This window comes from Schistocerca nitens, unplaced genomic scaffold (assembly GCF_023898315.1).
Source record: "Schistocerca nitens isolate TAMUIC-IGC-003100 unplaced genomic scaffold, iqSchNite1.1 HiC_scaffold_375, whole genome shotgun sequence".
Classification (NCBI taxonomy): Eukaryota; Metazoa; Arthropoda; class Insecta; order Orthoptera; family Acrididae; genus Schistocerca; species Schistocerca nitens.
In genome coordinates this window covers 5,164,259-5,190,254 of record NW_026045909.1, presented here as the reverse complement: position 1 = coordinate 5,190,254, position 25,996 = coordinate 5,164,259, and the positions used below count along the sequence as shown (strand labels likewise).

The window sequence follows — 25,996 nt, the reverse complement described above, 5'->3', positions numbered from 1 at the left end:
CAATCAAAGGAGGGTGGTCCGATCCACTCCCCAGGAAGTACCGTTGAGGACACGTAGGACACTGAGGGATCACGTACAAAGGGATGCCAGGTAAGACGTGGAAGAACCAAGAAGTTTCCCATCGAGCATGAGCCACAGGAATTGCATAGTTTCAATGAACGGAAGAGTAACGTGCACAAGATGTAAAGACAGTGGAAGAAACCAATTGTGCCACCAGAAGCTCATACAAACGGTTTTGTCAGTGGAAAGGTGAAAGACACTGTTGATGCTTCACGAGTCAAGACAGTTGAGACAATGCTGAAGATGCTGCTCAAGGAGACAAATCTGTAGAGAACTGCAATAGGTGGCAAAATCATCAACAAAAAGGGAGCCGGAAATGCCCGGTGGGAGACAGGCCATAATAGGGTTACTGGCGATAGCAAAGATGATGACACTCAGGATGGATAAAGGTGTCTGACAAGGTAGAACCTGTACATACCTTGAAAACTTGGTCTTTTGTAAATTTCTGAAGGAAATGGGGCTTGCAGCCACGGAAGCCCCAAGCGTAATGAGTACAGGTGTCATACGCTTTCTCCAAACCAAAAAACATGGATAAAGTCGAGTATTTTTGCGAAAATCATTCACGACATGGGTTGACAAAGTGACAAGACAGTCAACTACAGAACAGCAGGCTCGAAATTGCAAAACTCGATCCACCATACCAGCCGGGCATGAATAGTACATTCCGTCACCCTGCAAACACAGCTAGTGAGAAAAATGGGGCGGTTGTTAGAAGGAAGGTGCTCATCCTTACCGGGCTTGGGGACGGGTATGAGAGTGGCTAGGAAACATGCCCTATGCACAGATGCGATTGTATGTATGAAGACGAAAGTGCTTGCCCACTAGAGAGATGTTCTGCAACATCTGAATGTGAACATTGTCGAGCCCTGGGACAGAGAATCGGTATGAAGTGAGAACATGATCTAGTTCCCTCATAGTAAAGGCGGCATTGTAGCACTCACCATTCTGAGAAGAGAAGGGTATCGCTCGAGCCTCCTCTACTTGTTTCCTATGAAGGAAGGCAGGGTGATAGTGGGTGGAGGACAAAATCTCCACAAAATAGCACCCCGAGGTGTTGGAGATAGGAATATGGTTCACTATGACATCATCTGCTACATTCAGGCTGGAAATTGAGGAATGGACCTTGGACCCAGAGAGCTGTCGGAGATTAGCCCTCACAATGGAAGAGGGAATGGAACTGTTATCACAGAGAATGCGAAGACACTGTGTGCTCAATAGTTTATAACGAATGAAGTTTGCCATCGTAGGATGATGGATAAAAAAGTGGAGAGCAAGTGTTTGTGCATGAATTGCATCGCGGCACACCTCAGTCCACCAAGGGACTGGGACGGCGCGTTTAAGTTGAAGTGCGAGGAATGGAACATTCTGCAGTGATAAGGATAATGTTTGTAAGGTATTCTACTGGGTCATTACAACTGGGGAAATGTTGTTCATCGAAGGTCAGGGAGGAGTAAAACCTCCCGTCAGCCTTAAAAAAGCTGCCATTTTGGTGTGCACATTAGGTGGGGTAAGCGTCAGCAAATGGATAGAACATGGAAAATTGTCATTCAAGTATGTGTCAGAGAGAACAGACCACTCAAGATGGCGGGCAAGCTGGGCATTGCAGAAGGAGAGGTCCAAATGGTAATAGGTGTGCATGGAGTCTGAAAGGAACATGGGTGCTCCTCTGTTAAGACAAATAAGGTTAAGTTAATTCAGAAGGTCAGCCAAGAGTGTAACTCTCTGACAGGTTCAGGGAGAACCCAATAGGGGATGGTGCACTTTAAAAGTTACTGAGCAGCAGAAAGGGGTGAGGGAGTTGCCCAATAAGCTGGGGGAAATCTGCCCTGGTGACACCGAATGACAGAGGGATGTAAATGGTACAAAGGGAAAAGGTTAAGTATGGAACGAAAATGGAGACTGCCACAGCTTCAAGCCAGGTAGTCATGCTGCTCATCCGGGATGAGCAGCATGACTCCCCCATGACTCCATCCTTGGGGGGAAGGTCAAAGTGGACCAGAAAGATATGTAAGAGGTCAAAGCGGGCATGAGGACGCAATTTTGTTTTCAGAGGACAAGTGGACACTGCAATTCCAAGGGCAGCCATAATTCCCCTTTGTTGGATCTAAGGCCACAAACGTTCCATTGGAGAAGAATCATGATGAGAAAAAGGGAGGAGGGAAAAAAATGAAGGGGTGTCACCTCGGTGGCTGCCAAGTGCCAGCCTTCGAAGACTCACTGCTACAGGGTGCAGAGGCTGGAGGATCCTGCCCTATGAGACCTACAGAGGTGTCAGCATTCTCCCTCTGTCAGTCTGCATAGCCCAGGGCAGAAAAACGGTTGGCGGTGCGCACCAGCAATATAGAGGTTGGCCAGGTGACAGTATCACAAGGCGACTCCGTTGATGAGAATCTCCGAGTCAGCGAAGGAGAAGACCATTTGCCTCTGATTTCTTGGAGCCCTTACATGTGGCAGATGATGAATCAGATGTTCGTTGGAGGGAGGGACGTAAAAAATCTTCGCGGGAGTATTCTTTCTGTCCTTCCTGGCCTGCCAGTTGTATAGCAGGTGAATTTGCCCCACGAGGTGAAAGTTCGGTGGCTCACTGCGAAGCTGGAGGAGGGGGAGACAGTGATGCTACCGTGACACTGGGCGATTTTACAACCATGTTGAGGTAACATGTCTACATATCCATGTCCTATGTTGAGCAAGATGCAGCAAGAACAGTACTGTATATGCCAGATGATAAAACACAGGCTTTCCAACTAGCCAACAACTTACGAGCGACGAGGTAAGGCACTTTTTCCTTCACCCGGATCTTCTGGGTGGTCTGCTCATTGAAATACAAGGGACAATCTCAGGAGGAGGCTGAATGGTCACCATTGAAATTGATACTGGGGGGGAGAAGGAGGTGGACAATCGCCCTCACGAACATCCCTATCTCATGTTACACATTTGGCAGGATGTTGACAGGACATTCCAGTGTCATCATAATGACGACACTGGTAGCAGCATATCGGGTTCAGAATGTGCAGTTGAATTGTGACAACTTCATAACCTCCTTTGAATCTGGATGGAAACACTGATCTATCAACCATGAGAAAAAGAGTGTGTGTGGTCACTAACACTGCACCTACCTTTTTCCTCACCTTTTTCCTCATGTGATGGACTGCAGTGACACCCTGATCCGAGAAGTACGTTTGGATTTCTGCCTACCATCAAGCAGCCTACTGTAAATAACACCACACAAAGAATTTAGTTTTCGATGGGCCTCATCACAAACACGATAGCTGTTGAGGAGCGAAGCTGCAAGCAGTTGTTGTGCTTGAGAATCAGAAGTAGTCTCCATAAACAATGTGCCATTGCATGAACGAGAGCAGGATTTCAGATGGTCAGCAACTGCATCAACACCTTTCTGAATAAGAAACAGATCTGCCATAGGCAAAGGACAGACAATCTTCAGTACAAGAAACCAAGAGGAACTGTGGTGCAACTGGGAGGGTCTTCAAATTGTTAGCCTCATTCTTTTTACCATATTTACTCGAATCTAAGCCGCACTCGAATCTTAGCCGCACCTGAATTTTGAGACTCGAAATTCAAGGGGAGAGAAAAGTTTTAGGCCGCACCTCCAAATTGAAACAAAGTTGGTCCATTGTAATATGAGACACAATTTAGGTTGAATGAATGATGATACAGCCACAGTAGTTTGGTTCGAGTCTTAAGCTTAGCAGTTAAGCTTTACCAGGTAGCCATTGCTACGCGTCAGGCGCTCTGTCCGTATTTATACGGTTACCCTTCCTTTTTCACGTGCTCTGTCTGGTTTGAATTGATTGCTTATTTTTCTTTGATCTGATCAGTGTCGTTGTCTGTGTTATACGTGTTTACGTCACTCTAAGCTGAAAATGCATTACTGTACTGTGTCATGCATTGTTTGTCGCATTCTGATAATGAGGTCTACGGCCTGTCGCCACTTCCGGTATGGCTTGCTTTTTGCTTTTGTACGTGCTACCGCTGATAATTTAAAAAAAAAAAAAAAGAGAGAGAGAGAGAGAGAGAGAGAGGAACTGTCTCATAAGCGAAACAATGTCAAGAGACATCTATCTGTTGTTCAAAAATAGCTCTGAACACTATGCAACTCAACTTCCGAGGTCATCAGTCGCCTAGAACTTAGAACTAATTAAACCTAACTAACCTAAGGACATCACACACATCTATGTCCGAGGCAGGATTCGAACCTGCGACCATAGCGGTCGCTCAGTTCCAGACTGCAGCGCCTAGAACCGCACGGCCACTCCGGCCGGCGCTATTTGTTGTTACTTACACTGCTGCTTTCTTTGATAATGATCAACAAGAACCAAATAATAGACTGTGTATGATAGAAGATGTTCTGAACGAGAGTTATAAAAAAATAGCGAAAATTTTTCTCCGTTTGAAAATCTTTGCAGACGCCTCTTTAGTACATTAGATTCTGCACAGAAATTAGAGTCATCTTAGATTTAAAAATCTATTCAATTGCCATGCTTCACTTCTGACTGTACCACTATTAGGCATAAGAATAATACGAATTTAAACATGACATGATATGTATATTTTTCCGCATTTGCTGTTGTCTCACTCAAGTTTTGTAGTTTATTAGGCAGACTGGATTTAAATGAGATAGCAGCAAACACGAAACAATACATGGCAAAATGTTTATATTCATATTATTCTTATGGTGAAGAGAATACTGCATGTGATTCACAATTCATAAAAGTTCCTATTAGCAACCATCTCTTCTCACAGGTAGGAAAAAATTCAGAACGTAGAGTTGGCCATATTGACAAACATCCCAAACAGTCTTGCCAGTCGGATTTTCGTAGTACATTGAAATGCTGCTACATTTGAAGATGAACAATACGGAATTTGTATTTACTTTGTTGGATAATGTACAAAAATGCAGTGGTTGAAACTCGGGGCGGAGAAAAAAGCTCGTCTTCCACTTTTTTTTTTAAGTTATTTACTGACGCAGAGGTTTTGGCACCAGTATTTATCTTTGTGCCTGCAAAGCATGCCTGTGTAACGCTACATATATTCGATGGCAGAAGTTAGTTTTGGCGGCACCTACCAACATTTTTCAGAACTTCCGTTTACTTTGCATTCGATTCTAAGCCGCAGGCGGTTTTTTGGGTTACAAAAACCGGAAAAAAAGTGCGGCTTAGATTCAAGTAAATATGGTATGTGTAGTAGACACAGACTGTGAAGAAGACGACTGGCTAATTGCAAGAACATCCCCCACGATTGATAGTGTCTCTGATGGTGCACTCCTTCCAACTGAGGGCCCCCTCAGAGAAGGAGGGGGGGGGGGGGCGTGCACACACGTTAGGTGATTGTTCACACTTCAGGTCGCACCTCCAAAACAGCTTACAGAGGGACCAATTGGCAATTTGGGAAGGTAACAGCTCAGGCAATCAACCCTCCCTTGGTCTGGCCTCTACCAGGGGGTAGGTACAAACCCTACCTATTGACCTGGGGCTGGGAATTATGCATTACCCAGTCACCTGTTACTTGTCAGATGCACGGGCGAGACTTCGGGAGTGCACAGGCAGGAAGAAGAAAAAGAGGAACCTCAAATGCCAAAGCAGAGGAAAGATAGGAGAAGGGGAATGAGGAAATAAAAAAGGAATGAAAAACTGGGGAGAGTTGTTCTGATGTCAGGCTACTGAAAATGCAGAACACATTCCCAAAAACATCCCAGACACGTTCCCCAAGGGTGGGGAAAAGGAACAGAAAGAGGCTTCGTGGAAATTTATGGATGAGTGGTCTGTGTAGGGATAAAATAATGTTTTACTTTAAGAGCAGGTATGATGACATTTTTCAAAACATTAATACTTTATTATAACACTATTATTTTACTTTATTATTATTATTATAATTATGCTGGGTTTTCCATTGTTTAATACTAAGTTCCTAACTTAACTGAAAATAATTCAGCTTCTACTTCTACTAATTTATTTGGACACTGGGACTCGCTGTTGTGTGATGTCTCTCCTAAACAGTTAACACCTATCTGAAGGTCAAGTTCCATCTCGACACCCTTGGATAGGTTCATGCGGTGTCAAGCCACAGAATAATTAATTTTTACAGACTGGATGAAAGTGAGCAACTAGTCATCTAGATGTCTTAGTTTATACCTCCAAGCTACATGACACTCTACTGGCAGACTACCACACTCACAAGTATGAGAAATATAAAAATCTTACCAGCTCCTGGGGCTGCAGTGTGGAGCATAAGCCATCGCAAAGTCACGTTACATTCACGTATGATATTTGTAACCTTGCTGACATGGTCCAACACATTTTCTTCCACTAAAACTCCTTCTTTTAACAGCTGCTGCGTCTGTGGTATCAGTTTCTTTCAACAGAAAAATGCATGCAATCTTTCATTATAACCAAAAGAAAATAATTTTTATGACTTCTTTAGTTTATCTAGCATTCAGCAATCCATCACATCAAGAAAAAAAGTGGATCAAACATTCCAATAGTTTAAAATGTTGTGCCAGGTCAGAACTCAAATCCAGACCCTCATGTTAAATGGGTAGTCCTCTTACTGACTGAGTTATCTAGGCCTCTCACACAATTTCAGGAGTACCATAAAATGTAGCAAAGTGGAGGAGCTTCTTATACTGTGATATCAGTCATAGAGCAAATAAATGCTGTTTTTTATTTACTTTTGAGCAATGTTGCCAAATAACTGTCACAATTACTTCACAGAAATTTTCTTCCTAAATTCTTATTATTCAGAAAGAAATTTGGGCTTTGTTGATTCCTATGGTGCAGTTAAGTTTTTTCACAAGCACTTTTATTTTACAGAACTTGATGTTTAAAATTTCGTAACCCCATATGCTTTAAAAATTTTGACTGAACTAATACACTTTTACTGGACGATTGACCTGTAACAAATTTACAATACAGAATTTCCTCATCAAATAATTCTGTTTGATTCTATATAACTTGCCATAGTTGGAAGTTATTTTAATTTGAAGATTTCATTGGTCATATAAATCTCAATCCAATAGAGTAATTAGTGCTTAAAAAGGCATATGAATTGTTGACAGGTAGAAATAAGTGCATGTTAATTCCATAATAAATAAAAATCACTAGTGGGGTGGTAGTAGTAGTAGTAGTAGTAGTAGTAGTAGTATTGCTCTGTATGTAATTGGTGTGCAGTATTTTAGGCAATGAAGAGCACTTGCCACCGAAAGAACCTTGATTTGCTGTAGTCTGGTAAATGCCTTTGGGGTATCTCTGTCCAGAATTCTGAATAAGAGCTTAAAATCGCATAGGAGCAAACTAACATTTTTGGATGGACTATAACAGTTTCAGTGTGTTGCATTTCAGACAATCATCCAACAATGAGTTGATTATTGAATAAAAGCCAGCAGCAGGCAAAGGTTACTGATCACTGAGTTTATTATTTACATAAATCTTTATCACAAACTGTGAAAGTTATTGAAATGAAGAAATTCAAGCAGTAATTGAATTGTGGATTAGGACAGAAAATTACACCATCACTTCTACACTCAAAATTACACAGAAACCCTTCTCAAGTACTTGCTGGACCAGATACAACAGGTGAAAGTATGGCGTGGAGGATAACCAACGTGTAGCTCAAGGGTTGTTTTTTTTGCACGACTTTTCACTTTGCAGCGAAGTCTGTGCAAAGCAAGAGAGACACTGGCAAACTTATGTTATGAGACAAGTTTGAATAACTCAGTTTGTAAGAATAATTGCCCACAAAAAGTAAGGATCTTGGTCCACATATCTAATTGGAACACAATTTTTGTGTCAAGAATTTTTGTAAAAGCTGAAAGAACTGTGGGGAGAAAAGAGATGAATTGAGAAATTAGTGGGTCAGTCAACCCAGCTGCAGAATCCCCTTTCAAACCAACACAGTGGCTTCTTTGGCACAGCTTTCCTACTAAATTACCTCGTAATCTCGTTTCTCGTAACTGTTTGTCCATGCCCAAAGTATGAAGAAACAATGGGTTTTGACAGATATGATTTCTACGGGATCTTTATACTGTCTTATAGTACATAAATCCACAAATATTATTAAGTAGCATTTTCGCTGTTTCTTACCTGTAACCTGGATGAATATTTACAAGCGTACTCTCGAACATTGGACATTTCTAATGTATTAGTGAGGGCTGTCTTTGCAGCTTTGAAGTGCTCCCAAGAGTCTATCAGGTTTACCGTTATACCCATATAAATGCTAATGACCTACAAACAAATAAAATATTTTAGTAACACTCTGTGATACACAACCATTACAAAAAATTAAAAAATCTTCATAAAGGTTAATTTATTTGTAATTATTGCTAAATAGCTTACACAAACTCTAGCTATCTTAATTTAAATATATTTTATTTTATTTATTTATTTATTTATTTATTCATCCATTCTTAAGACAATTTACATTGTATGGATGTCGCCAGTGAGTGTACAAATTATGGTATGAAATCTAAATATTTTCTTAACAAATGCCTTTTACATTGTTTAATAAGCATAGGTATTTTGATGTAGAACTAACATACATAAATACAAAGCCCTGCATACTTATTACATAAACAAAAAATATAATTTATAAATACCCTAGGTGTGTTGACATGAAACTAGCTGACATAAATACATAGGCATAAATACATAATACATGAATGAAAAAAATATGTCAGGTATAACTTATGCTAGGTGTTCCCAACAATTCATTGGTTTTCATTTAAGATATTCGTCCACAGTGTAGAACCAACACTCTTGCAAAAACACTTTTACAGTCTTTTTTTTTTTTTTTTTAAAGAATACATACTGCTAATTTCTTTTATATTCTGTGGCAGCTTATCACGCCTTGTTAATCAACACTGTTCTGAGCTTTTAGCCTATTTATTCTATCTAAATGGAGGCAATGACTCAACCATGTGTTGTGATCATGAATAATGTTATTCAAGCTATAATTTTCAAGATTTTTTTTCTGATATACATTATGGTCTGAAAATAAACTCACAAGGAACAGTCAGAACGCACAGGTTTTAAAATAATTCCTTGTAATGAGCTCATTTATTGCATTTTGTCATTATTCTTACAGCTTTCTTTTGTAATCTGAAAACTGTTTGTAGATTCTGGGTACTATTCCCCCAAAAGATTATTCCGTAGCTAAGAATGGCATGCACATAACCAAAGTAAGCTGACCTTACACAGATGTCACTGCATACTGACGAAAGAACTCTTAAGCGCACAGTATGCTGTGGAGACCCTGTTTGAGATAATCATGACATGTTCATCTCCTTTTTGTTGGCTGTCGATGTGCAGTCCTAGGAATTTAGTGTTGGTTACATATGTTATTCAAGTGTTGTGTAGTTTTGAATTTATAGACTTGCGCTTCTTGTTTATTCTAAAGTACATGCTGTTTCTTTTCTTAATGTTGAGAATTACTCTGTTCTCTGTAGACCATTTATAAACATCTGCTAGTGCTTCATTGGTTTTTTCCAATATCAGGTCAGGTGACTTGCTGGTAATCAGTATATTACTGTCACCGGCAAAAAGTAAATTTTCTCTGTGCTCCACACATTGTGGGAAATCATTAATATAAATTAAGAACAATATTGGGCCCAGAACACTTCCTTGTGGGACTACTATATTAACATACTGTGGGTCAGATTAGTGATTTACCACATATTTGGATGTGCTATGTGAAATTTCTACTCCCTGCACTCTGTTATTTAGTTACAATTGGAACCACTTATTTACCACTCCCGATTCCCCGAGACTCCAGCTTGTGTAGAAGAATGTCGTGATCAACGGTATTGGAGGCTTTCGATAGATCTAGGAAAATTCCAGTTACAGAACTGTCCTTGTCTAATGATTCAAGAACAATTTTTGTAAACTGAGCTATTGCAATTTCAGTGCTTCTGCCCAGTCTGAAGCCATGCTTTTCCTCGCAGAGAAGATTATATTTATTTAAGTAGCTCATAAGTCTAGTTTTCATTAAAAGTCTACACAATTTTAGAAAATACTTGAAGAGAAAGCAATTGGCTTGTAATTTCCTATGTTTTCAACATCACCCTTTTTTTTTTGCAGAGGTATGATTTTAGCTAGTTTCAGGTAGTCTTAGAAGCAGCCAATCTTAAAAGACTGGTTAATGATGTCAGTTAAAAGGGCTTTAATGCTGAAACTTCCTAGCAGATTAAAACTGTGTGCCAGACCGAGACTCGAACTCGGGACCCTTGCGTTTCGCGGGCAAGTTCTCCACCAACTGAGCTACCCAAGCACGACTCATGCCCCGTCCTCACTGCTTTACTTCTGCCAGTACCTCGTCTCCTACTTTTCAAACTTCACAGAAGGTCTCCTGCGAACCTTGCAGAACTAGAACTCCTGAAAGAAAGGGTATTACATAGACATGGCTCAGCCACAGCCTGAGGGATGTTTCCAGAATGAGATTTTCACTCTGCAGTGGAGTGTGCGCTGATATGAAACTTCCTGGCACATTAAAACTGTGTGCCGGACCAAGACTTGAACTCTCGACCTTTGCCTTTTGTGGGCAAGTGCTCTAGCAACTGAGCTACCCAAGCACGACTCACGCCCCATCCTCACAACTTCATATCAGTGCACACTCTGCTGCAGAGTAAAAATCTCACTCTGGAAACACCCCCCCCCCCCCCCCCCGGGCTGTGGCTAAGCCATGTCTCCGCTATATCCTTTCTTTCAGGAGTGCTAGTTCTGCAAGGTTCGCAGGAGAGCTTGTGTGAAGTTTGGAAAGTAAGAGACGAGGTACTGGCAGAAGTAAAGTTGTGAGGATGGGGCACGAGTCATGCTTGGGTAGCTCAGTTGGTAGAGCACTTGCCTGCGAAAGGCAAAAGTCCCGAGTTCGAGTCTCGGTCCAGCACACAGTTTTAATCTGCCAGGAAGTTTCATATCAGCGCACACTCCGCTGCAGAGTGAAAATCTCATTCTGGCTTTAATGCTGTCTATGCACTATTTTAACACACAAAGTGGGACTTTGTCCAGTCCTGTTGAGGATTTGTTTTTTAATTGTTTTATGGCACTGCTTACTTCTCTCTTAGTAGTGGGGTGCAGAACCACTGAATTTTTTATGTAATTTTGCACTGGAACATTTTTGGAAATTTGCTCTGTGGGTCTTTTGCAATACTGGTGAAGTATGAGTTTATGAAGTTAGTCAGGTCTTTTTGATCACTGATTGTATTGCCTGATTTCTTGATTTTAGTGTCCGAGTGCATTTTTTTTTTTTATTTCCAGTCTCACGTTTTACTAAAGTCCAAGCAGCTTTACTTTTTTTATTTACATTTTTTATCAGTTTGTCATTAGCTGACTTTTTAGCTGCCGGAAGTAATTTTCTGTAGATTTTTTTGTAGTTTTTGTAATAGCTTACAAAACCAGGGTCACTGCATGTATTCTTTACAGAGCTGAGTTGTCTAAAGGTTTAGGCAGATTTTGTAATCCCACTGGTAATCCATTTCATTTTGATCTGTGCTCCAATAGGAAGTAGAACTTTGGGAAACGATTCTCCAAATTTGAGCTTAAACAATGACATGAAATGACAGAACATCTGTTTGTGCATATACATCGTCCCAGGTTTCACGATTTAATTGTACAGCAAAATTTTGCATGGCTGATTTGGAGTAAATTCTCTTGTATACCTGTAGCTTGGTTGCTAGTCCCATAGGAACATTTATTTGTGCAATCTGACAAAGATGATCTGAAAGTCCCAGATTTTTGAATATTAAGTCACAGTTTTCTGTGCCAATATCAATGGCTATATGATCAATAGTAGAGGCTGAGTGTGTTGTTATACTTGTTGCATAGCTGACTAGTCATGCCATTCCAAAGCTACATAAAATGCTCAGAAAAGCATTAGTAACATTATCTATTTTTGCTGTGTTTACGTTAAGATCTCCACATAGCAGAATGTTACTTTTTGTGTTTGATACCTGTTCTAGACTCTATATTAGTTTTGCACAGAATATGTCAAAATCATCACTAGGAGAATGATATACTCATAATATGACAAGGTTTTTTGGAAACATTTTGATATGATAGCTTTATTGCTGACACTTCAAAGTGTTTTTCTTCACCAAGAGAGACAATATCACTTCTTACCTTATATTGGAGTTCATTCTTAACATAAATACATGACCCTCCCCTTCTAATTGAAACTCTACAGTAAGGGGGGGGGAAAAAAAATGACTGTATGTCATTGTTGGCCGGGAGGCCACATTCGGTGGAGTTAGGCCACTGTATTGAAAGTCCATTTTATTTGACGCCACATCAGCGACTTGCGAGTCAATGATGATGAAGGATACACAACACCCAGTCCCCTGCTGGGAATTGAACCGGGGCCCCCTGCATGGTAGGCGGTAACGCTACGGAGGCAGACGTACAGTAAGAAGATGCTAGTATATATGAAGCATGAGGGAGGGAGGGAGGGAGGGAGGGAGGGAGGGAGAGAGAGAGAGAGAGAGAGAGAGAGAGAAGAGAGTGTAAACGAAAACTTGAATGTGGTAGCTCAGACAATAAATTTGTATTTTTGTTCAAATGTAGGCATAAGAGAATCCCACGTAAGGGCCTATAGCTGTACTGTTGCATTTGTCTGTATATCTACCCGTCATAGGAGTAGCAGTAATGGGTGACATTCCAGTAATTCATCTGTATATGGAAGTAAGAAATATATTTTGAGTTGGCAAGACACATGAAAATATATTTCCATAAGCCCAGTTACTATGTTTGTTTATGTGCCAATCCACTAGTCACTATGTTGTCAGATGGTATCTTTACTCATTACAGTTATAATGTGAAATAATTTTTCCTTCAAATCTCTACCTGACTCCATGACAACAATATTGGAGAAACACCATAAAATGAGAAAACAACTATGATTTCTCCTTATCATTACTCTCAGAATACCTTCTGATGCTTCATTTAAGTAGCCCTGTAAAAATATTTTTTCTCTCTACATTGCTGTAAGTCAAAGAATTTCTTTCTGACACTTACTGCTTCTTTTGCCTATAGCAGGGCCGGCCAGAAATTCTGCACGCGTGCGGTGCTCCTGCACATGTGCAACTTCCGGGTCACAGCGTGCACGCCGCAGCCATCAGCGTTCATGTAGTGCGTGTTTCTACGCATATATGTCGCTTTATCCACTTGCTGGGATACTCTGCACCGGCGAATTCTAGTGCTCTTTCCACAGCTTGCAAGCCAACCATGGGAAGGTATTTCGTGTATTAAACATTACTGTCACAGTCTGCTCATTGAGACGTCTACTTTTATGTTAACAGTTTAACCCAGTAAGACAAGCAATACAGTTAACAACCGTGGGTTTTTATTAAGGCAGTTTGACTGACGGCATGTAAATACGCGTAATGTTTTTGATCTAGTATTTAAGAAAGAGAGCACTTAGCGACTTCCAACGAACCTTATTCATGATTTCAAATAACATTAAACTAATGCAAGGTTTCCTATAACTAATTCTCGGTGCCCTCAGTTACACCCACATAATTTCTGTCTCACTGACCTCTGAACAGAATGATAACCGCAGACCTCTCAATGATCACCTGCTATTTCAATACCATTATTGCTATATCTTTCATCAGTTCTGTCTGAAATCTCCATAATAACCGACAATTAGATGAATGTTATGTTTTATCGACTTCAGCTGAGCGTAGCCCTTCTCACATTAATAAAAAACCCTAAATGTAAGTATATATTGGAACAATCGGTTTAATGACCAATTTTCCTGATAATAGTGTAACATGGAGCAGAATGAGGCAATAATGCACAATTAGTAAACAATAATTTTTAATTATGAAAGGAATAAATCCAAACACGTTTATCACTCATCATGAGAAATGATATAGTTAAAATCGGGCACAAAAGCATGGCTCATTGACAAACGCAAGTAGTTGCGACAATTTTCATCACTTATACTTGATCGAAACCTTGATTTATTCATTTTCATCACCGAGAAAAATCTTTCACAAACAAGCTCTTGCGTGTACCACATAAACAGGGAAGTGGAGCCGCCGCCGTTCATTTAGGACACATGTCTAATAACAGATGTCGCTGTCGCACACGTGCGCACATGTGCAGCACTTCCACACGTCTGCACACTGTGCAGCGTTTGGCTGGCCCTGGCCTATAGCAATGATTTGTATAACTGAAAGCTGCCAAGCTGTACCATAGTTCAAAATCTCTCTCAAACTACAGGTTCCTATAAAACTATCTGGTTAAGTCAAGTTAAAGGTTACAGAAAGGCGAGGGCATATCACCTTCAAATGGATCAGTCCTAGTAAAACACTGTAGTGTTCAACCAAATAGCTCATTGATGATAGCTTCACATTTCTTTAATTGATGTTATTAAAGAAGCATAAATTCATAAAAGCTTTGTTCACCACCAGAATGTGTTGCAGGGGCACTTTTTACCATGTATTGACAGTCAGTCATTATAAAGTCTTGTAACTGTTAACACACGCAGATCTTTTTGAACATGACCAAATGCAGGATTTGTGCTGTCTATGAGAAGAGTGCCATTAGAGAGAGGATTCTCCAGTGTGATCTCCTAGATTTTTCAGTGTGATTAATTAATGAAAAGCTGTTCATTTATAACACTATTTGTAGATGTTTCACTTCTTTGGTGATGCTGTCCCTGTCAAAGTGTTCAAGTTCTATGGACCTGAGTCTTTCATACTGAATTTCTTTGTGAGGGAGGACAATGGCTCAAAATGTGGGGATAACAGTCAGTGCACATGGATTTTCTACATACACTGTTAGCCAGGGACCCATACAGTTTTCTCTTAACCAACAGCTTGCCTTCGTTTTCAATTTCCATTGTGAATGTTACATTAGGATGGACAGAGTTGAAATGTTCAAGGAACTCTTTCCAACTTCATCGCTGCATGTGGCCACACCACACACTGTGGATCTTAGAGAAATAGCTTCCTTGTTTATCTTAGGAAGGTCATATAATGGTAGTGGCACAGTTGCTTGAGTTCCAAGACCCTTAATGACATCACACAGCCAGCCTGACTCATTGAGAAGAGTCAGTGTCTTCCTCTGGATTTTATCTGTGGGACAGACATCTAGCTATCTCTAGGTAATGCCATTCACAACATCTACAATCTTTTTATTGTAGTCCACATGTGACATTAGGACAATAGCAATGCTCATATTGGCTGTCAGAATTGCAGTTTCTTTGTCCGCCATAGGTTTCTGAGTGTTACTCATTCTTTCTTACAGGTGATTGGTATCAGCACTGATAAGTGTTGAGGTTGCAATTTAAATGAGGCTTTGGGTTGACACTCAATTTATTAAGAGGTCTCTAACTATCACATCTACTAGGCCAGGGAAACACTAAGAGAACGTGCATTTCAGGAAATGTTGGTATGGGCTCTGAAAAACAGACGAGTGTCAAATGGCATAGTGGATGTCAGGGGTTGAACTCAGCTATAAATGGTGGCATGGGATATCAATAGTTCACTCTGGTTTTGGAACCCAGGTAGTGACTACTCACAACAGCAAAACTCACAGCATCTGAAGAAGATGATCGGGTTGGTCATCGAAATAATGTGGAAAAAATGTTAACAACTTGGCTGTATACCTAGAAGAACACCATTAATAATTTTGCAACTTCAAAGAGACCTACACTGAGCTGAGTTATTCACTATGTTTAAGAATACCTTCTAGTACTCAGGCTTTAACAATAGTTTAGTCAACAATTATCTTCATCAGTTAACCAAACCAGATCTGAAAAATTTTGACCAATAAATGGCTATGCACATATTTCATTACATGAGCTGGATCAGAATGTTTCGGTATCATACAAAGTAAAAAAACACAAGAAACTGTTTGTATAAAAACATAATAATGGATACTGTTTAGATTCCATACCAATAAAAAGTAGGACCACAGTAATTTTAACTTAAAACAGAATATGAACTGGTACAAGAAAGTGTGTGTTAACTCTATTATGATATTAACTAAACTTATGTTAAAATAAACTATATGAAATAAGCCCCCTAAAATAATTTTTTAAGAACTGGTATGAATTCACTCGGATTTAAACTATATATAGAACCACGAAAGAAAGGAGAATGGGAGCTGTTATATAGAACTGGTAATAGCAAATAGTGTGCTCTATGTAACTGATACATAGTGATCTGAAATGTGAGTAGCAGCAGCCACCCAGTAAACTGTAATTTGTTGAAGTTTGGCTGAAGACTTTGTGATGTCTTTGGAAGAAGTCTGCTTAAAAACTGCATGACACAAAATTGTCATTTTTGGATGAACTGTAACTATTTCAGTGTGTTATCTTGCAGCCAACTGTCACCTATGTATCCATTATCAAACAAATGCCTGCAAAAGGCAAACATAACTGATTTTTTTACTTTTGTTATTTATAAAAAACATTTATCACAAAATGTGAAATGATGAAACAAAAGGTTAACTTTAAAACATTACCACCTAGGCCCATTACATGGCATAAGATGACTACGTATTACTGAATGATGTAACTTACCCAGTTATCAGGGAAAAACCTATCAACAATCTCTCTCATTTTGGCAGTCTGGTTGTGCAGCACATTTGGATCAAAGAAGAGGCACACATACAGCATTGCAGCTTGAGTTGACAGTGCAGTGCTCCTGTGCTCAGGTAAAGGATAAGCCGAAAGCTGATTATAAATATCATCTGACCGCAAACGACCCAAAACCATTTCCACATACAGTGGATTTATTGTAAATCGCCTGTAAGAAAACAGAAATTAAATCAATCAGTACACAACATTACTGCTTTAAATAATGATTAAAAGTTCATAGGTTCAAAACTCATCATCCAATGCAGTAGTATACGATCCTAAGCATTTTTACCCACAGTACCCATCCCATCTCTGTGACGAGGACAAGAGTCACAGCTAAGTTGCAGCATATTAAGGGACTCCACCAAAATGGGTACAGTGAAGCCCAGATTTGACTGTTAAGGAAAAATAAAGGATGTGAGGCAAGACTGCAGGGTTTCTCCCCTACCATTCAAATTGTACAATGGAGAAGCAACATCAGAAATTCAAAAAAGATTCTACAATAGCATTAAAATTCAGAGTGAAAGGATTCCACTGGTAAGATATACTGCTGACATTGCTATCCTCAGACGAAGAATTACAGGGCCTGTTGAACGCAATTAAGTCAAATGAGCACAGTATATGGACTATGAGTAAACCAAATCAAGACAAGAATTATTAGGAAGAGAAATGAGATTAGTGATAAAATTAACATAAAAATTTGGGACCATATAGTACATGAAGCGAAGGAATTCTGCTACCTTCAAAGCAAAGTAATGCACGACCAGGGTGTATATGCAGACAAGGAAATAAATTTTCGGATTTCCCAGTTAAAAAGACGCTTTTTCCTAAGTGAAAATACACTTCTTCCATTTCAAGTGACAGTATACTTTCCCTCACAACTGAGAAACTTCTCAATCCTTTGAATGGTAAAGGTTTCATACACTAGCGCGAACATCTGGCATTTTAGGGAACAAAATGCAGAAAAAAAGGGGGGAGGGGTGTTTTGGGAATATCTTTGATGCGCAGCAGCAAGTACACCACATTTTTCATAATACGAAAATATAAACATGAAATCCACCAAACACAGCACGTTCGTTTCTGAAGCACTGAAATCGAGATAGTGATGTGTTTTTGTTAGCCAATCACAGCTCATGTCATGTGATCATATACAACTACTCACTTGACGAAAGGTTTGTTCCTAAAGACTGGAAAGTAGCACAGGTCACACCAATATTGAAGGAAGGAAATGCGAGTAACCCATTGAATTACAGACCCATATCACTGACCTCAATTAGCAGTAGCATTTTGGAGCATATACTGTACTCGAACATTATGAATCACCTTGAAGAAAATGACCTATTGATACATAACCAACAGAAAATATCATTCTAGTGCAACACAGCTAGCTCTTTATTCCCATGAAGTAATGAGTGCTGTCGACAAGGGATCTCAGATTGATTCCATATTCTTAGATTTCCAGAAGACTTTTGATACCGTTCCTCACAAGTGACTATTAATCAAATTGCGTGCATATGGAGTATCGTGTCAGTTGTGTGACTGGATTTGTGATTTCCCCTCAGAGAGGAAACTGACCTCTCAGGGAGGTCACAGTTCGTAGTGATAAACGGCAAATCATCGAGTAGAACAGAAGTGATATCTGGCGTTCCGCAAGGTAGTGTCATAGGCCCTCTGTTGTTCCTGATTTATATAAATGATCTAGGTGATAATCTAAGCAGCCCCCTTCGATTGTTTGCAGATGATAATGTAATTTACCGCCTAGTAAAATCATCAGATGATCAATTCCAATTACAAAATGATCTAGAGAGAATTTCTGTATGGTGCGAAAAGTGGTAGTCAGCACTAAAGAAAGAAAAGTGCGAGGTCATCCACATGGGTACTAAAAGAAATCTGATAAATTTTGGGTATACGATAAATCACACAAATCTAAGGGCTTTCAATTCGACTAAATACCTAGAAATTACAATTACGAGCAACTTAAATTGGAATGACCACATAGATAATATTGTGGGGAAGCGAAACGATGACTGCACTTTGTTGGCAGAACACTTAGAGGATGCGACAAACCCACTAAAGAGACAGCCTACATTACACTCGTCCGTCCTCTGCTGGAATATTGCTGCGCAGTATGGGATCCTTATCCGGTAGGATTGACGGAAGACATCGAAAAAGTGCAAAAAGAAGGTCAGCTCGTTTCGTGTTATCATGCAATAGGGGTGAGAGTGTCACTGATATGATAAGCGAGTTGGGATGGCAGTCACTGAAACAAAGGCAGTTTTCCTTGCGGCGAGATCTATTTACGAAATTTCAATCACCAACTTTCTCTTCTGAATGCATAAATATTTTGTTGACACCCACCTACGTAGAGAGAAATGATCATTATAATAAATTAAGAGAAATCAGAGGTCGAACGGAAAGGTTTAGGTGTTCCTTTTTCCCAGGCGCCATTCGAGAGTAGTATGAAAATGGTTCGATGAACCCTCTGTCAGGCACTTAAGCGTGAATTGCAGAGTAACCTTGTAGATGTAGATGTAGAAGAAAAGCTAAGCTTCCACATATAATATCAATATTTTTTGAATGTGTTATCCTATAAGATATATCAAACACAAATGTGCCAGTAAAATTTTAAATGACATAAAATATCTGGTCCTATGGGTCCGAAATTTTGCTCCGTGGGTGCTCCTGAAAGTGTTAAGTTTTGAATGAGAGACAATGCTCTTTGATTTAAGAAATTCATCGCACATTGTCACACTTAATGTAATTTATCTTTCATAAAAGGAAATTTACTTTGAAAGTAACACTCCTCAAACCATAATTCACAATATTTTCCTGTGACCTGTTAGAAATGTAAACAGTGTGACATCATGCTCATCAAAAGCAGTTTGTTTTTACAAAGCATTGCACAGTCTTCATCGTAAAGCCTTTGACATATTTTGCTGTCGGCAGATGTTTGCTTGCACACTGTGTTTTGTTGTTGTATATTGAGCATTTTCTTTGCAATTTAGTTTTATCTTGGAGTTTTTTCTTTTGTTTACATTTTATTGGTGCACATTATTCTGCAGTGGCAGGCTAAAGTAAAATTCTTTGTTAGATTATCATTTCTTACCAGTAAAAATTACAAAAATTTTATTGAAAACTACCGTATTTACTCGAATCCAAGCCGCACTTTTTTTCCAGTTTTTGTAATCCAAAAAGCCGCCTGCGGCTTAGAATTGAGTGCAAAGTAAGCGGAAGTTCTGAAAAATGTTGGTAGGTGCTGCCACAACTAAGTTCTGCCATCGAATATATGAAGCGCTACACAGGCATGATTTGCAGGCACAAAGATAGATACTGGTGCCAAAACCTCTGCGTAAGTAAATAAATTAAAAAAAAAAAAAATAAAAAAAGGTGGAAGATGAGCTTTTTTCTCTGCCCCTAGTTTCGACCACTGCATTTTCATACATTATCCAACGAAGTAAATACAAATTCCGTATTGTTCATCTTCGAATGTAGCAGCATTTCAATGTACTACGAAAATCCGACTGGCAAGACTGTTTGGGATGTTTGTCAATATGGCCAACTCTACGTTCTGAATTTTTTCCTACCTGTGAGAAGAGATGGTTGCTAATAGGAACTTTTATGTATTGTGAATCACATGCAGTATTCTCTTCACCATAAGAATAATACGAATATAAACATTTTGCCATGTATTGTTTCGTGTTTGCTGCTATCTCATTTAAATCCAGTCTGCCTAATAAACTACGAAACTTGAGTGAGACAACAGCAAATGCGGAAAAATATACATATCATGTCATGTTTATATTTGTATTATTCTTATGCCTAATAGTGGTACAGTCAGAAATGAAGCACGGCAATTGACTAGATTTTTAAATCTAAGATGACTAATTTCGGTGCAGAATCTAATGCACTAAAGAGGTGTCTGCAAAGATTTTCAAACAGAGAAAAATTTTCGCTAAACTCTCATTCAGAACATCTTCTATCATACGCAGTCTATTATTTGGTTCTTGTTGATCATTATTGAAGAAAGCAGCAGTGTAAGTAACAACAAATAGGAGTCTCTTGCCATTGTTTTGCTAATGAGACGATTCCTCTCTTTCGTTTTTTAATTGTAAGCGGCGGTAACGTGCACAAAAGCAAGCCATGCTGCGAGCGGCAACAGGTCGTAAACACAAAAAATGGTTCAAATGGCTCTGAGCACTTTGGGACTTAACATCTGAGGTCATCGAACTTAGAACTACTTAAATCTAACTAACCTAAGGACATCACACACATCCATGCCCGAGACAGGATTCAAACCTGCGACTGTAGCGGTCGCGCCTAGAACCGCTTGGCCACCGCGGCCGGTTCGCAAAAACACATCATCAGAATGTGACAAACAATGCATGACACAGTACAGTAATGCATTTTCAGCTTAGAGTGACGTAAACGCCTAAAACAAAGAGAACAGCACTTATCAGATCAAAGAAAAATAAGCAATAAATTCAAACCAGACAAAGCACGTGAAAAAGGAAGGGTACCCGTATAAATACGGACGGAGTGCCTGACGCATAGAAATGGCTACCTGGTAAAGCTTAACTGCTAAGCTTATGACTCGAACCAAACTACTGTAGCTGTATCGTCATTCATTCGACCTAAATTGTCTTTCATATTACAATGGACCAACTTTGTTTCGATTTGGAGGTGCAGCCTAAAACTTTTCTCTCCCCTTGAATTTCGAGTCTCAAATTTCAGGTGCGGCTTAGATTCAGGAAATTTTTTTTTCCTTGATTTCGAGTATCATTTTTCAGGTGCGGCTTAGATTCGAGTGCGTCTTAGATTCGAGTAAATACGGTAAGACAAAAAATTCTGGAATTCTAAAAAATTCATGGGTTTTTCCCTGTTTTAGCCCATATGATAAAATTCCTGGTTATCCTAGGGTGTATAGACCCTGATGATGGATAAATCAAGGAGAACATAAGAAGCAGATCTAAAATGCAATGATAACTGAGATAAAGTTATCAGAACTTACACTCTAAACTGGCAAAAACTGAATGGCCATATAGTTAGGGCTGCAAATTTAAACTGAATAGGAATGTATTCTGTGTTGAATTTTATTACACTTACTAGCATTTCATAGAGCAGATCAGCATGAAGGCCTTTACAAAAGTCACGAACAAATTCACTTTCATACAGCATGTTTCTGAATTCTAATGACGGCTGGTAATAAGTAACTTCACCATACAGTTCACAAAGTGTGCCAAATTTGAATAATACAATTAAAGAAAGTAAATAGACGTAAAAACTCTGGCATCAGTACAGGACATTTACCTGAAGTATTCTACTGGATAGTTTGGTATTTTTTTCGCACCAGGAGTATTTACAAAGCCAGTAGAGCGCAACAATTTGCACACATCATCAATGTTACTGTCAGCACTGGATCTCTGTGCACTGTACCTATAGTAAGAAACAAGCATGCGCTCCCTGACCGTTCCTTCTATGTGGAGGTCAACTAACAGCAGCATCACACCATACAGGTACAGACCTTCACACTGGAAACAGAAGAAAATCTGAAAATGTACCATGCACTGGAGCCCTACATTGAATTCAAATTTAAGGTAATTAACATTGTCAACACATAAAGTTGAAAAAAATTTAAATCACAGGAAGTATGGCATTATAAGTTACACAACTCAACTGCCAAGTTTCATGAAACAAAAATTGTCTTTCTTTAAGTGAAACATGGGTTTCATACCGCATGGCAGGATATGGAGTTGCAAATGTTGGAACTAAATAAAGCTCATCAGTGCCTGAGGCTTATCACTAGTCTACTAATGTTTCAAGCCATCCATCAGAGAGCATGTAAGTGACATAGCAAAATCAATCAGATAGTGCTACAAGATTGTCTAACAGTGAAAATATTTCATGATGACAACAGTAGGGTGTGGACAACGGTCTGTGAACATTACAGTGCAGCAAGTTTGTTGCTCCTGTAATCATTCCCTTTGTGAGGCCTGCCAATGCACTTACCCACAACCACTTAACTCCAGACCCACACTGGTAAATCCTACAACAGTTAAGAGACAGCAACTTCTAAAACCAATCTTGCTGTTTACCAACTGGCATGTTGGCTACTGTTTACTTTTCAACATATCCCCTCATCCTGCACCCTTCCATGTTTTAATCTCAACTGGCATAAGCTCCCCTTTCTCCTCTACATAATTATTTACTTAACCCCCCCTTTTTTTTCATACCCCCAACTCCCTCCTTGTCTCTCACCCTCTTTTTTCTCCTCTTCCTTATTTTCTCCTTTTTTCTATTCAATAACTGAATTACTCTCTCTAAATTTAATTTCTTTTCAATTTTTAATCCATCTTTCCCACTCTGTCCCTTCTATCAACTCTGAACTGAAGCTGGCATCTTACTTACCAATCTACTATCTTTCATCTCCTGCTTTTTCAGCAACCTGATGGACGGATAGTATTTTATGACCGTGGAAAAAGCGGCAACATTTACATTGGTGCTGTTATATTCAACAACATGAATAGAAGACCAAGTGGAAGATCTTGGTGAAGCAGTTTGAACTACAAACTTTTCAGTAAATATCTGAGTAGATGTCCAAAAAGTTGTTTATTTAATATTTTCCAATTAATCAATAATTCCTGCTTTGATAATTTTAATGGAGTCATAGCTAAGAATCAATAGAGAACAGAATATCAATGCATTAACAAACAAACAACCACAAAAAATCAATCCTGCTTACTAGTAACTGTCGTCCTTCCTCATCGAGAAGTACTCCTTCCAAAGTTTGTTGAATATAAATACCTTCCTCCAGCTCTTCTAAAAAGTGGTTGAGATCGGTCACATACTTGTGAATACTTTCAAATGTTAAGTAGAACCTGGTCAAAATTTCTGTATAATTTTCTCGAAATTCCTCATCTAAATCTTGTAGTTGCTGTGAACAGAATAACAATATCACACATTAAAAAAGTTACAGTAGTGAATTTTTATGAATACTGTCTTATGAAAGCACCATCACGTGAATTTTTGTGAATACTGTCTTACGAAAGCACCATCACAGAACATAAAAAGCATAACACACAATCATCAAACTGAAAAACAAAACTTAATTTAATCAGAAATTTAATCTGATCAGGCATCCTGGTGTAGCTAAGTTCAAATACAGAACCTCACTAACATAGCTACATTATTGTACTCCTATCAGTTAATGGTGACAGAGACAAGGAAATTGCATATGGTAATACAATCTCCATCTAGTTATAAAAGGTAAATTATGATTCCAACATCAATTTTCAAATGAGTGCCAGACCCCTCAAACTGCCAAAGCACCTAAATCACACCATCACATTTCACAAACCATGGTATTAAGTAATGTGTGTGTACTACTTCTGAGTGAGGTTACTAGATCGTTTTAGAGAAATGTAGAACATGAAGGAGTAAAATGTAGGCCTCACCATAAAACATCATGATACAGCAGAGGATCAGACACTGAAAGCTAAGATTTGACATTCCATTATTTCATTATTTTAAAACATAACTACTTTATACAAGGGTCAGTCAACAAGTAAGTCACAAAACAGAACAGCAGCAATAATAATCAATGTAGCTTCCCGATATTTACACATGTATACATTCAGACACACACAATCTCCTTAAAAGTCTTTGATATAAGGCAGCAAAGTACTCGTATTTTAGTTGCTGTCACGGTGAATGTGCAACCTCTTTGACTACATCATCACTATTTTCAAAACGTCAGCCACCCAAATGAGATTTTAGGTGCCTAAACAAACGAAAGTCTCTTGGGGTTAAGTCTGGATCATAGGGCAGATGTTTCAAGCATTCTCAATGAAATGTTCACAAAACCTCCTGTGTTTGTCTTGCTGTGTGAGGGTAGGCATTGTCATCCAGAAAAATTGCTTTCTTTGTTAGGAGACCAGGTCATCTGCAGCGAGCACCCTGTTGGATTTCCTATGGAGTGGTGCAATGTGAGACTGGCATTTCATTAGTATGACCCTTTGCACATCCCAAAACACGGTGAGAATGAACTTGTGAGCTGATGGAACAGCCTAGAACTTCGTTGTTGTTTGGGAGCTGGAATGTTTTCACTCCACAGATGACTGATTGATTTATGGTTAAAACTGGTGAGCCCAAGGCTCGTTCCTTGTAACAATTTATGTTATGAAGTTCTCTCCTTCCTCAGAGTACCAAACAAGTGCTTCAAAGACTCAGCCATTTTGTTCATTCTATGCTCCTCAGTCAACATGTGGGTCACCCACTGTTCACAAACTTTATGAAAATTCAACTGCTCATGCATGGTGTTGTACATAGTTCCATGTGAACAGCCTACAGCACGTACAATGTCACCAATCGTCACATGCTGGTCATAACGAATGATCTATTGTCACCACTACAGGATGACCCAGATGCTCTCAATCTTTGATGCTTTTCCCTCCTTTGTTAAGCTCCTGGATCCAACTGAACACAGCTTCCTGTGATAAACTGTTGTCACCATACACAGGACGCATTTTGCAATGCACTACTTCTATGAACAGTCTTTTGGTCCACAAAGTGCATGATCGCATGCTGTCCTACCCCAGTACACTCATGTGGCACAATCACCATCTTGCACTGGCTGCCTTGCTATATCTAGCAGCCTGTGAGACAAGCATATGTTTGCCGCAACCTGCCACCAAAACATGTGCATGTAATTGAATCACTGTATAAGGTAAACTGATATTTCTGACTTATTTACTGACTTACCCTGGTATACTGTACTCACAGATATCAACACTTTTCTTGAAGTTTTAACCATATTTCTCTGAACAACTACTGAGCAACTAATATCTTTGTTATAGTATTTCAGTAATATAGCAGCCTTTTGAGGGTTAATATTGAATCTTTCTCTTTCATATTTCCACTGGGGAAAAACCAGTAAGAAACACATTCAGCATTTGCATTATGCACTGGAATAGTAGAAAAATACTCTATTATTTTCAGTAGCTCTCAGTGACAACTTTCATGCTTGCTGTCACTGAAATATTGCTGTCACTGAAAAATCTCACCGGTTTATCAATACAAATTTCATTTTTTTTCTAAAAATGTATTTAAATCACATAATATGTCACAACACAAATTTATCGCTCAAAACCTAAATACAGCTTTGAATATCATTTACACACACTTTTGAAGGTAAATTCATACATTCAAAACAATTAAGATATAAAAATGTTACACTCCAAGATGATGAGTAGTCCACACACTTATCAAACATTAAGACAGTGGTCCTTCCTAATCTCAGTACCATAACAGTCATGCAAGAACAACATGCAAACAACAATGACCATAA

The 25,996-nt window shown here is 39.1% G+C and overlaps 1 protein-coding gene across 2 annotated transcripts in view; it reads right to left on the bottom strand.

The window, feature by feature from the left end:
* LOC126229552 (WASH complex subunit 5-like) overlaps positions 1-25,996 on the bottom strand; it is a 188,869-nt gene that overhangs the window by 115,820 nt on the left and 47,053 nt on the right. For both annotated transcript variants that reach the window (XM_049942316.1, XM_049942317.1), the window contains exons 4-8: positions 23,393-23,584; positions 21,961-22,181; positions 16,597-16,822; positions 8,157-8,297; positions 6,279-6,429 (exon numbers count right to left, since the gene is read on the bottom strand). In XM_049942316.1, the coding sequence (XP_049798273.1) occupies positions 6,279-6,429; positions 8,157-8,297; positions 16,597-16,822; positions 21,961-22,181; positions 23,393-23,584 (931 nt within the window). The remainder of the gene's footprint in view (positions 1-6,278; positions 6,430-8,156; positions 8,298-16,596; positions 16,823-21,960; positions 22,182-23,392; positions 23,585-25,996) is intronic.